The sequence below is a fragment of the Protopterus annectens genome, chromosome 14.part0 (assembly GCF_019279795.1).
Source record: "Protopterus annectens isolate FY-2018-M chromosome 14.part0, PAN1.0, whole genome shotgun sequence".
In the NCBI taxonomy this organism is placed as follows: domain Eukaryota; kingdom Metazoa; phylum Chordata; order Ceratodontiformes; family Protopteridae; genus Protopterus; species Protopterus annectens.
Genome location: NC_056748.1, coordinates 249,431,331 through 249,445,412, shown reverse-complemented (window position 1 = coordinate 249,445,412; position 14,082 = coordinate 249,431,331). Strand labels below are relative to the sequence as shown.

The window sequence follows — 14,082 nt, the reverse complement described above, 5'->3', positions numbered from 1 at the left end:
CTGTGATAATTGTTCAGTGATATGTGGCTGCAGCTAGCTCCCAACTACTACCTACAAAATGCTGAATATTAAGCTAACTTCTTTCTATGGAGTTGGGCACACACACCTAACAAGCAGACACACACACACCAGTAGTTATTGTAGGGCATAGTTATTTGTAGTAATTTAACTGGTTTGTTTGTGTCTTTCGGCTTTTCCCGGTTAGGGGTCGCCACAGCGGAACTCCGGTTCGTTAATGATTGGTAGTGGATTTTTACGTACCGGGTTATATACAGATAAGTTATTATTACCCCCAACCCCTGCACATAAAACGTGATATTCTGCACATCAGTGATAAGTGAAGTAGGAACTTTACAGAGCCAGTATTGGAAAATTGAAATACACTACATCCATCATAGCAAGAGGTTTCCTAGTTTCATAAATAGTAGGGCACAGTAGCCCAGCATATATTGTTGTCGCCTCATAGCAAGAGTTTCCCTGGTTTGATTCTCAGCTGGGGTGCCTTCTGTGCAGAGTCTTCCCTGTGTTTACGTAGGTTTTCTCCCACATTCAAAAGGCGTGCAGTAGGTGGACTGGATACTCTTAAAATGGCCGTAGGTACGAGTGCATGGTACAGAAGAACACTGCGGTGTAAACCTTAGCTCTTTATGACTGTCATTGCTGAAGTGACACCCCGACCCCATATGCAAAAAGGGGTTATGAATGGATATTCTTAAATATGAACTAGTATCTATTCATACCGTACTCTCCTAGTTTCCCTTACTTCAATTTATTTGTCCACGGACTCACTAAATATGCCACGACCCTGTTTTTTCTCTCTCATCTCCTATTGCAATTCTTGTTCGTATTATACTAACTTAACTTTAGTTTCCCTGTAAAGTTGCTAATATTTCTCTAAATATTAAATCACTGATGTTTTGTATCACTTTTGAAGATTATAAAATTATTGTTTGTATAATACTTTGGAGCTTTTCTCCCTGAACACCCGCTGAAAACGGGCACCTACACCGTCGGATTTTCACGGTAATAAAGTGTCAACAAAAATAAACAAAACACCTGGTGTGGCAATATAACCAGCGATCTTCCAGCGTGTGTGTTCTGTATATTTGAAGAACACATGGGACAGTCAAAAAACTGTTTAAGGAGAGAGTCCGTGTGGCCAGGACTATTCAACTCTCACTCGAAAATGAAAGCATATGTTGGTAGCTGCTATGTATTCGGACAACGTTCAAGCAGACTTGTGGCTATCTTAAAGCTGCAAAAGATACACACACACACACACACACACACACACACACACACACACACAAACACACAACACGCCACTTGAAGGACTACGAGGCGAAAGCCAAACACACTCTGGCTAGGCTTATAGGGCAGATAGCCTAGTATGAACCTATGAGAGAGCGAGATGGTATTTAATTTATTTTACAGGGCTTCAAGCGTGCCTAGGAAAATAGCCCTTGAACTATTGCAATCTTCCATTGGGAGAAAGTATCCAGTGAGACAATGTTACTATTGGGGTCAGTAGGTTCTCAAAACTCCCACTTCCAATTCCTGTCTGAAATGTTTGGAGAAATAAATCAGATCATAAAGCCACAAAACTATCAACCACAGATAAAGCGACCAGAAAGGGCAGCTGATGATATGTATACCTACGTTTTCCTCCTCCGTGGTCTGCACATGCTCTTTGTAAAGAAAACTTGAACGATTTAGTATAATCCTGTCTTTAGCTGATAGCGCAGAACAGATTTTCTAAACGGTTATGTTAATGTGAGAATGTGGGATTTTAAAAAAGTAAAAAAAAATGATCATAAACTCCGTACATGCATTGCCAAATTTGTATGATAACCCAATTATTAGTCTGTGGAGCTTGTGTGTAATTCGGCACATTTCCTCTCAGTAGCACCTGCAAATGTCAGTGAACTAAATAAAAACATGCGGAGTCCTGTTATGGTCTAGAAGTGTAATCCCACCGAGCTGGTGGATGAAGACAACCAGGGGTACACGGTTCTCATAGGGTGTGAGCAAGAACCCTGGCTGCAGTAAAGGTTTGCTGGTGTTAGACTTCCTAAAAGACATACACACTGTGCAAATTAACAAAGACTTACACAAGTGAATTGGTTAGTTAGTGTGTTTGTTTGCTTGTTTGTTTGTGTTTGTCTAATTAGCCTGTCTTTATTTGTCTGGGTTTGAAAATGACACAATGTTATTAAAGTTAAAGTCAAAAGTGATCCATTAACAATACATGCAAAATGTAACACCAGGTAAGCGGAAATCCGACCGATTATATTGTAGAATGCAATTAATACTTTTCCCTTAAGAATATATATATATATATATATATATATATATATATATATATATATATATGAATCCCCCCTGATTTGCATTCATTGTTTCCCTCTCCCCTGCGTGCAAAATATGAACCAAGAAATGTTTCTAAAACGCTTTGGCTTTAAATGTTGCAATATGAAAATAAACGAGAGCCTAATAAGATGACCAAGTGCCCAGTAAAGTAGGGGGCAGACAGGAGAAAGCGCGCCAAATTTGTTTGCAGTGGATGAAGGCAAGCCGCCTTTGCTGCACTTTCTTTATCTTAATTCCAACTTGAAAAGATATAATTATCTAGTTTGAACAGAACAGCTATCAAATCCTTCTTTAAGCAGGGAAGGGGAAAGCTGGAGTGGATTGCAAAGCTCTGAGCCGCTTGGTGCAGCCTGAGATAGGGAGTAATGAAGTTGTGAAGTCCGGAGATACAAAGGGCATTAACCTCATTAGCATGAAACCTTTTCTTCTAACCATTGTGGGACCCTTTCAGACGCCTAATCCTCACTATTTTCAAAGCTCGGTTTGTAATAAAGCTTTTAGGTTTTTTCAAAGCTAATGGTATTCTCTGAAGATTTTATTGCTGTTAGACTACGTAAGACGCTTTAAGTTTGGCATAGTTGTATATGCATAGCTGCTGCTGAAATAAGCCTGCTTATCAAGATAGGAACCATTTAGAAGGCCACTCTGGTTTAACTAGAAAAAAAAACTATTTAATTTAACAGTTTCTTATTTGCATAGTTTTGATCTTATTCTAGGAAAGTAAGAGGGGACACTTTTCATTTCTGCATTTCTTTCATGGGGGAACAGTGCAAGGAATTATAAAATCTCGGTTTTGAATCACATGCTTACATGCATTTGATCACCACCTTATACCTTGATTTGTTTGAAAGCTCGTAACCTCTGTAGTGTCATAGCGGTCACGTAAATTCAGTCCCGAAGGGTGAGGTGATACTTTAACTACCAACAATAGGCTAGTAGGTGGATGGAGACTGGAAATTAACATTCTAAGTCAAAAAAGCTTGAGCCAAACAGCACATTCATTCGATAGGAATTGATTATCTACTGTTCTCACCTTGACTAGAACCTGAAACCTTAATTCGCTATAAAATAAAACAGCATGTCTTCATTTTTAAGTTTACAAGCTACCCTATAGAGCAAACACGTGTATGTGGTTGCTAATCTTACCCTTTCAGGGTCCAGCGTTCAACAAAGCATGTATTTTCCAAAGCATTGTAACTTTGTCTTATCACAGCGTAAGGGGTAGTCAGATTGTCCTAAATTATGTCAAACTAGCCCCCCTGGATCCATGGATTAAGAGATTAAAGCGAGTCACTGGGCACTGCTTCCCCTTTCCCCCCATATTCCTGGTATTATAATTGCCTAAACTGATTTGCACTTTCACAAAAGACTACTGAATTCTTTGTAGCTCGAACAGAGCCGACGAGGTTTTTCTATCAATGGAAATAAAACTGATTAATGCAGTCTATCAGGATAAGGAGTAAATGAAGCATAAAAAACAACTGGGTGCCCCAGAAACTGCGAATTTCTTCCCGCATCACGGGCCACAGCAACATTTCTCAAACCCTGCACATTTTAAATGCATTCTTTCTTACGTTCGTTTTGTTTCGTGCTATTCTCCAAAAATACTTACGAAGTGTATATCCATATGTGTGTTGGGGGGGGGGGGGGGTCTGTCTGTCTGTCCGTATGTACGTCTGTGTGCATTGAAGGGAAAAATGAATGGCACAACAGCATGTTGATGTATTGTGTTGTTAATGTCATACAACTGACACGAAGCCCCTCTGTTCTGCAGAAACGCAAAGTGCATCACGATACTTCTTATTGATAATAATAATGCTTTGACTGCAAATCTTTCTGCGCCCTTTAGAAGGTGCCAATGCTATTATATGCGAAGTATATAATATTTGTCCCCCCCCCCCCCCCCATGACACGTTTTTTTTTTAACCAGATTGGTTGGTTTGGTCAAATTACAGTCAAATGCTCATCCGAAAACTAGGAGTGCAAGTGAAATAAAGTACTTTGAAACTCAGCACAGCGATGCAGTGGATTAACAGCATTTTAAACATGTCCTGTATATACTGTATTATCTAATTCCATGGTTTGAATCTTGCTTACAAAAAAAAAAAAAATCGTACGATTGTAAAGTGTGTATGCGTGTCTGTCTGCCTGTGCGTGCCTGTCTGCCTCTGTGTGCCTGAGTATGGAAACACACATAGTGCAGGCATCTGATGTCTTTTCAAAACGTTATGCAGTGTACAAATCATTGAAAATGCTTGAACTACCTAATAATCATGCGTGTTACTCCAATAAACGTCTTAATAGATCTTTATTGACAAAATAGTGACAAAGACATACTTCTTAGAAGTATATAGTGTGTTAGAATTCTAACAACCTTAACACGACCACAGAAATATTTACATTCTGGTACAAGACATGACAGTAATAAGAGTCACTGATAGTAGAGCTCTATAACCGTGGGATACCACCTAACTACAGCTCCGACCTCGCCACTCGGAGATGAAACGTAGCAGTTTAGTATTGTAACCCTGTACAGCAACAAAACACAAGTCCTGGGAGAGTTACACAACAGGGTCTGCCTTGGTAAACTTCAGCATGACAAAAAAATCCACAAAATAAATTTTCCAAATGGTATTTTTTTCAGTTGTAGTATAAAATGTATATTGCCCTTTTAAAACCGCTGGAATGAAAAGGCAGCACTTCATATAATTTTTCTTAAAAAGAAGCCATTACATTAATATACCTTCTTTATAGACTGCACACGCTCTTTGTAACAAGAACAAAAAACTGCCTCAAAGCAAAGTTGATCATAATTTAAGTGTCTCTATAAAGGCCGCAACTTAATGTATTTCTAGATCATGATTCCTGATACAGGTGAGGGCTGGCTGCTTGTGGAATTCATGGTATTTGTGAAGTGCAATTGTTCTGTCAGAAAGTACATTTTGGTGGACTGCATAAAAGGAAGTGCACAGTAACAATCCTGCATCCCGTGTCTGTGGTACGGTTGGCAGATTCCTAGGTCAGCTTCACCAACAGTGCCACGTTTACAGCTCCTTCGCTTGCAGCTGCCTTGGTTGCACAATTTGCTTTTGGGAGAAGTCATTATCTATTTCCCACATCACCCTGTCTATGGCTGTATTCAGTAAAACTTCGTTCAGCGAGTCTTTCACTGATCTTAATCGTCCGATGTGACATCTATTTCCTCTGGGCTGCTTTGTTTGGTGGCAAGTCGCCATCGATTGATGTGATGTGTGCCCTTCTTCTTCTGTTGGGAGTCTGATCCTTCTTCTTCTAGTTTTTGACGCTTAAATTTTGTCCTTCTGTTCTGAAACCATACTTTCACCTGGACAAATTAAAGAAAATAATGTTGAGTTGTAAGAAATACATTGCTACTCTACTTACCGCCTGCCTGGTCTTGGGTCCTGGATACCCAGCATATCTATATGCACATATGTAAAAACAAAGAACTTCTGTAACTCCCCAGTACAACAGTCTAGATTACAATGGCAACTTAAAAACAACATCCCAACACTGAAAATGTTAGCTTCTTGACAAGACAAACAGACTATTAATGTGAAATCATTAATCTTTTAAGTGTTCTGACATATCATCTACTGGGCAGTATATACCTCTTTATGTAAGTATCTATACACAGATTGCCTTAAGGTATTTTTTTTTCTTGGTCAAAGTTTCACTTAAAACATACTAAAGATTTCAAGTATTCCCCAACTATAAACAAAGATTAGACATATGCTCTTTTTGAATTTGACTGTCATATAAAGTAATATTTGCTCGCAGTTAGATTAACAGAGGTATCATCTGAACTCTGTCCCGCACCAGATGTTATTAGGATTTAAAGAAGTGCCTTTCAGCTGACATTGTTCAAATATGGCATAAAGCAGAGCAAAACACATAAATGCCGTTCCTAACACATGCACACCACACGCACGCACACACGCACAAAAGAGGGAGAGTGAAAGAGCTTCATCACTAAACTCAGCTCCACACTAGCTGTCTAATATTAGAGTAAAAAAATCAGTTCTTGTGGTGGTATCCCCAACACACACACGCACACACACACACACACACACACACAAACACACACAAACACACACACACGTGCGCGCCTTATAATGACCTTCAAACTCAGTAGTAAACAGAAGCTTCCACTCTCTGCTACAAACCAGCCAAATGGTGGTTGAAGATAGCCTTTTATTTAAACAATTTGAGATCAGCCCGTTAATTAGTTTATATTGCTGATCTTTATTGGACTTTGATCTCTCTGCCTCATGCTCTTCCTTTAAATTTGATGTTTCTTGCTGGATTTTACATGCATTCTTAATCGGTTACTAATACCCGTTAAGAAGTCTTCTGAATTTTAATAGGGAGTTCTTAATTTATTATAATAATTTATTTCAAAACTTAAATAAAATAATCTGCGATTACTAGCGGACACACTGCAGACTAGTCCTGTCCTCAACTAATCACACTCTTAAAAATTGTAGTGATATTATCAATCCTAGCGCATTAGCAACGTTAGGTTTGGATAATATTTATTTACCCCATCGACATATTTAGTACACTTATTTCAGGCAAGTGTGTCTGTGTGTTTTAAGTATTTGTGTCGCAGTAAGGTCAATTATAGCATTTTGGTGGTTAACATTTATCTTAAAAAACTGGGAAGGAGTTGGTACAGGTGATGTTTGGAACTTTTAGAAATATCGATATGAAAGAGCATCCTGTTCCCTGTCCCTTTCTTTGTTTAATACTTCAAATTTTCTCCAAAACGCCGACAGCTGTCATTGCAATTATTCCACTTAAATTCCACCTTACCACCTTACTACCTCTCACACTTTTAACACCCACCAGTTGCAAGTGCTCTATCTCATTTGCATCTTTCTCTTTTTGTTGATTAAAAAGTATTAATGTTTATGTAAACTTCATTCTCAGGCCTTTTGTAAATTTCTAATGTTCTCATGTTAAGCACATAATTGTAATATTTTCATAAAACTTCATTGTCAGGCGTTTTTCTTTTTTTTTTGTAACTTTATAATAACTGTCTGGAGCTTTTCTCCGTGGGTCTTCACTGAAAACGGCCCACTGGCTCAGTTGGACTAACCCGGTTGTTAATAAATGATAGATTAATACTGTACATCGTGTTGTTAGAATTATATTATAACTTGAAAACGTTTATGTAAACCATCTCTCGGTGTTGCTCATTCTCAATAAAGTATTAGTATTAAATAAAAAATGACCAATTCTGCCACCCAAAATAATTGAAAGATCGATTTCTAATTTCACGTCCAATAAAACAATAAATTATGACACCGTATGCAAGAAAAATATGACATTTGTCAGAGATGCTGTCTGAAATTATATGTTTATCTTTTGTCAACAGTACTTTGAAACTTTTAAACGAAGTATACATTTAGTGGACTTTGAATAGAATCCTAAATATCGTGGATATCTTAATTGTGAAAAGACTGGCAGGCCGGGTGCATCTAATTTGCTTTCAGTGTGCTAATTGAGGGGATGACGGTTCATTTCTCCCTGACGTAGTTAAAAGAGAGCTGGTGTGTAGAGAGATGAAACTGACATCAGGACAAAAGACCCCGACCAGCACCCAAATCAACCACTACAAAGACCACGTTAAATAGGCCGACCGGGAAAAAATGTAGGCTTGACCGCTTCCTTGATTTGCAAACCTCCAAAACTAGTGATCCCTTTCTTGTTTCGTTGAGGAAGCCAGCTAAAACAAGAAGCGATAGTCCTCAGTTGTCAATGAAAAGTACAACAAGGTCTGCAAAACCACTGGTGTTTAGCTTCCTTGGAAACCCAAACTTTAGTATTGCTTTCAATGACGAACAGAATCCACACTCTTCGCAAATCGCCTTCTATTTACAGGCAGCTTATCTGTGTGCAATGCAAGCACACATGCATTGCAGTAAAACAAGGATGCATATAGCCAAATGCACTTACAAATGTGATGACAGACAGTACCTGTCATTCTTCATACAAAGTGTCACTTTAGCCAATAGCTAAATTAGTAACCATTTAAGGAATCTAGGAAGTTCATTAGTATTATTATATAGAAAATTCACAAAACCAATTATTTTCATTGAAACGTATTTATGCTGTGCAAACTAGCAAGCAGTTAATGCAACATATTTGATGACGGTTTTAAACGTCTTCAGAGCAGTTTTCAGATTCTAGCTGTAGGAACGAGTTAGGGTCGTGGATCAATGTGCTCTAACTTTAACATTTTACTATCTGATTCATAACTACTATATATATCAAAACTACATCTCAAGCTAAAGTGCGAATCGAGATGGAAATACTTGAATTTAAAAGTGTAAAAATGAAAATCATAGTCAAAATCAAAGTAAGAAACGTAAAGTGTGCATTCCATCTGAAGAAATGATGTAAAATTAATAACAAACAACTATATTGTACACGGAGGGAGAGTGTAGTGTTGATTTTTATAACGTACAGCGAAGGCTGTACACATGTCCAGATAGCTCACAAAGCACAATTATGTACACATGTATTTCGGGTGTCTCGTGGGCCAACACACACACACAAAGTGCAAGATGACAGACATTCAAAATCAGCAGTGGGTTCTGAAAGTAAAAGCTGGGTCCTCAGACAACACACATCCTTGGGTGAAATGGATTTCTGGGTATCCCTGTTTTTAGTCAACCACCTCAGAACTATTTGATGCTTAACTGTTAAGAGCATAGTTCACACTGGATTAATATTTCGCCAGGCTCTGGGTAACTTCTAAAAACACAAATAGTGTGACAAATTGAGACGCCACCTATCAATCTGATTTGGGTGCAATTAGATTTTGATGAACAATAATAGAAACAAACCATTTGTCACTGTGAGAGGAAAACAAACAACAAACAATTGCGTCAATATACATAGTTTAACAACAAGCGCAAGTTCAGTGATAAACATTGTTTTTTTTTTTTACAAAATCGCAACTTAGTGTTTTAACAGCTATTCAATAGATGTGATCCTTTCATTACAAAACGCACGTTTTACACTGTATAAAGGACTGAAAACAAAACCATTTTAGAAAATATCTCCAAGATAATACGTTTGCCACATGTGCTGCGCCTGATAAAAGTCCAAATGTTTCACCTGCTACACGCGCGCGCGCGCACACACACACACACTTCCCAGTGATTATGGTCTGAGTATGACATAAGATGGAAATTATTACTAAGCATCCAGACAGCAGGACAATATTATAGCACTAATCCTTCAAATACCATATCTATATTTAAAATAGTAAGACGGTTTAAGTTAAAAAAGAAACTTCCCGAAATCCAGTTTGGCTCATTTTAAATGATCATGTATTGAACAGTACCTGACTTAAACTGTCGGTTAGGGTATCAGCACCAGAACATTTCCAGTTTAACTCTTGATACAAAAAATAAACATCACTCTAATTTGAATACCTAGTATCCTAAATCAAAGATGTATGCACTTGTTTTTGCAGCTAAATGAACCGACAGACCTGGGTTCAACTGAAAATAAATAGTGGTCCAGTTAATTGGCTTAACAGGTTACATATCTTACCTGAGTTTCTGTGAGGCTAAGGCTGTGAGCCAGTTGTTTCCTCTCTGCTCCCACTACATAATGATTTTTTTCAAAGGCATGTTCCAGTCGTAGCAATTGTGATGGGGAAAAAGCCGTCCGAATTCGTTTAGGTTTCCTGGCCAGCGCATTGTGCAACAGAAAACTTTCTGGACTGGTTTCGTTTCCTGCAGAATTGGATTGTATCAATTAGGAACACATAGCTACTTAAGTGCAAGTTCATTTCGTTAAGTCACAGCACACCTTTGTTGTTCTCAAATGTGTACCGGTCTCATTTAATTATACTGCAGGCTGAATGTAAAGGGGTCACTTCACTATACAGAAATAATTATGTTTTTGCATCAGTCCGGATGAAATATATATTTTCAAGTAAATTATGGAAATGATTTCAATCTGTAAACAGAACGACAAAAAAAAAAAAAAAAAAAAAAAAACAGCAACTTGTCAACCTAGAAGCACTCAGCCACAATAACACGTTATTTTCAGTATCACAATGTTCTGGGTAGCAAGTTATTATGACACTTAAATTAAGCAAGCATGAAATAAAAACACAGAAAGCCTCTTAAATAAAGAGATTAACAAAAAGCATTTAGGTTTCTGCTAACTCAAAAATATCCATTTGTCAGTTACTAGACTGTCAATAACATTGTTTTAGCTTTATGACGTGTAACGTATAAACATCATTTGTGTATGAGAAAATAAATGAACATGTCATTAATCAAGCCTTATACTAAATTATAACATTAACCGTTAAAATAAACTATAATACAGTCAATATATAGTTACGAGAATACATTTTTAATAAAACGAAATTATATATAACAAATAATGTCTCGATAAAATGAACTATGGAATACGGTGGATTTGTTAAAGATTATATATATTCTGGATTATTCTGGATGCAGCCGTTAATTAACGAATTTTTAATTCGTCATTGGACATTTTAACGTGTTTTTTTACGTCTGTGTATTGTGCAGTCACCTGCTCCTTTATAATATAAAATTATGGTCAATTGTAAAATAATTGCATGTCTGTGTTACGGTAAAATTTAATTTGCTTCTTTGTGTTGCAAGCAAAAGTCAAAGAGTTTTATTAATTGCTACAACCATTTCTTAAATGTAACTATATGACTTTTGATTACTGCACTTGCTTTAAGAGGAAGGCCTGTTCTAAAGAGAAAGGTATAGTCTGATCCACACAATTATTAAATGGAATTCACGTTATAGTACCGGCATTAGTAACACGGTGATATGCCAAAGAATATAAACTATCAGGTACAGGGGAAAAAGTGAGAGAAAAAACTCTCTCCAAACATAACAGTGACACAAATATAAACGTGCAATATATATATCAGATCCGTAAATTTCTCCACAATAAACGATTTGCATAATTTAATATTTCAAAGATACCGGTACAAGAACAATAAAATAACTGAGCCAAGCCATAGCTTTCAACCTCCTATTTCCAAAATGTGGTACACTATTTCTCATAATGTAGAATAAATGGTCAAAATGGGGAACGTTTACCAAGTTGCCTGCTAATAACTTTAAATTGAAAGTTTACGAGATGGTTGCAATGTTACTTTATACCTATAAAAGTGGTCTTTTGACGAATTAATGTGATTCAATATTACTAAGTATACCTATCAGTTAAAAGAATGTTTGACATTGAATGCTTGACAAACCTTTTCAACGAATAACATTGAGGAATGATGCACACTTAAGAGGTATGATTCTATGTGCTGTCTTTCTAAAATCAGCTGAATTTGTGTATGATTTGTTGAAGGGCACAGTATGTAAGATGTTGCAGGGCTCGGCTATATCGTACACTTTGTGCTATAAAGTGACTTAGTTTCAGGCACTAAGTTGCCATCAATACATGATTTACATTACTAGACAATTGCACTATTTAAAGATTAAACGATACTTTGAATAGTTGAAAATAAAGGCATTTGATTTTATAATTCACATTAGTAACAAAATCAATAGTTTTACACATATCCGTTTCTCAGAGGTGGGAAGCTTTGTATACTGCTTAGAGAGCTAGACAACTCTAGATAAAGTTAAACTGTATGCTACCGTAGCTTCGTGCATTACAATAGCTCTCGATCAATATACATCATTGTTAAACTACACCCATTTCTAGTTAAATAAATAAATAACAGTATTTATTCGTGAGTCCAGACTTAAATGCCACTGCACAAATAAAAAAGAATGGCGTTACCAATAAATAGGTCCATGGAAAATAAAATGATTGTAAACTCCATGCTATTGTACGTTTTGTCTTCACGCACTAAAACACCCTGTTGTTTTTAAACTTCATTAGCCTTACTCCCGTTATCGAGTCTGAAAAAATACCAAAATATTTTTCAGACAATATTAACATCCCTTTTACACAAAATTACGACAAACGTATAAGCTCATTTAAATTAATACACGTAAGCGATTAATAATTTTGTTTATAAAATGGCCTGCTGTTTTTCATTTCATCAGAAGCCAAATTGAAGGACACCAAACCCTTGAATGGGCCTCTGATTTACAACACATTTCTGTCTGCCAGTCGCCCTAACCATAAACAGCCGTTTATCCAATGTCTTCCCAGTTAAGGTTAAAAATCGCTTGGTGACTGCAGCAGTCCTTTATATTTTGGTATCCCCTACTTGTCGTTTGCGGTTATTGTATGCTTTAAGAGATGTTTTTCTTTTCAACTACAATGTCCGATATAAGAGCAAAATAAAGTTATGGCATAGTTTTTAATGTGTTTTAATTGTACTGTAAAGTTGAAGACTATTCTTTCCCCAGTCAGTTGACTCTGTCCTGAAATATCGTGTCCTAACTTGCTAAACCCTGCTGTAAATAAATAAACGAAATGTTTCATGAGTGACACAATGCTGAACGTCTGATTCGGCATTCAAAAGGCAAGTAAAATGTGCATCAGAGTTCCATACATTTATTACATGTCTAAAACTCTTTCCACTTAGGAAACCTACCTTGAAACCGATGTCCCAGATATCTGTAGCGATGCAGGAGCCATGGATAGAAAGTAGAAGGGTCCCTTTGCTGTGAGGCAAACAGAGGATGAGGCGAATGGGCCGAGGGAAGAGGGTGAACTGCAGCCGCTGCAGCTGCTGCCAGTGCGTGAGCAGGGGGCACCGGGTGGTGGTGGTGAACTGGCACAGTTGTAGCGCTGGGGGTATCAGCAAACACCAAGTCCGGACTGGAGTACACGGCCCTACCTGACGAGTGGAACCCGTTTATAAAAGGATTCACTGGGCTTGAGTTTGCATAGCTGAGAGCTGCTGGCCTTATAGGTTCCTCCGATCGGGACGCTGGCAACGGGCTGTCCTTGGCCACCAACGATTCAATGGTAAAGCACCGTTTCGGTGCCGGCTGAAACATGTTAAAAAAAACCTCTTACAGATCCTTTCCAAGTGCAGGCGAAGCGATCGAGTGTTTCTGCGTTAATGAAAGAAAGAATCCTTTAAGATGAAAGTTTACTCAGAGCCGTGGCTGAGATTGACGAGATGCATTGCGAAGTAGTTTGAAGAAAGCTTCTGCTGACTCGGTCACTTAGTCCAGACAAGACACTCCATGGATGCCTCGGTTCTCGGCGACTTGTGCAAACGATTTGGTCGTTCATGAGCCTAATTAGTGCGAGGATCACATAAACAGCTTCCTCTGAAGCCTGCTAATGGCCTGATGATTGGTCGCTATTACTCGCCTTAAGGGCCAGGAAAGACTCTTCAAGTGCGTCAGACCTGGAACTCGGATCCTGGATGGGTGGATTCTTACATATTCTGGAACGGAGTGTCTCCTCATAAACTGCAGAAGTCTCGTCGGTGGGTGTGTGTTGGGCAAACCCACTCCCGCACACACTAGCAATACCGTCAACACGAGCGAATGCACCTTTACAGTCAATAACACCTGCTGTGCTAAATACTAGCCTAGTACTAAACAAAGGGGCTTCAAGGGCTTGGACAAACTTTTAAAATTATTGATTTTGACGGCCTTAAAAGAGAGCCTAGATTACAGACAACCAGATTACATATTAAGAAGTAGAATTGATACTTCTTTCTCTTCTATTTAACTTCATTATTAGGGGAAAATT

The 14,082-nt window shown here is 37.8% G+C and overlaps 1 protein-coding gene across 1 annotated transcript; it reads right to left on the bottom strand.

The window, feature by feature from the left end:
* Nucleotides 1-4,661: 4,661 nt before the first annotated feature.
* Nucleotides 4,662-13,691, bottom strand: EMX2 (empty spiracles homeobox 2). Its single transcript, XM_044055969.1, has 3 exons — nt 12,965-13,691; nt 9,958-10,142; nt 4,662-5,713 (listed from the first exon to the last, which is right to left on the bottom strand). The coding sequence occupies exons 1-3, from the start codon at nt 13,371-13,373 to the stop codon at nt 5,546-5,548; spliced, it is 762 nt and encodes a 253-aa protein (XP_043911904.1). The 5' UTR covers nt 13,374-13,691; the 3' UTR covers nt 4,662-5,545.
* Nucleotides 13,692-14,082: the final 391 nt, after the last annotated feature.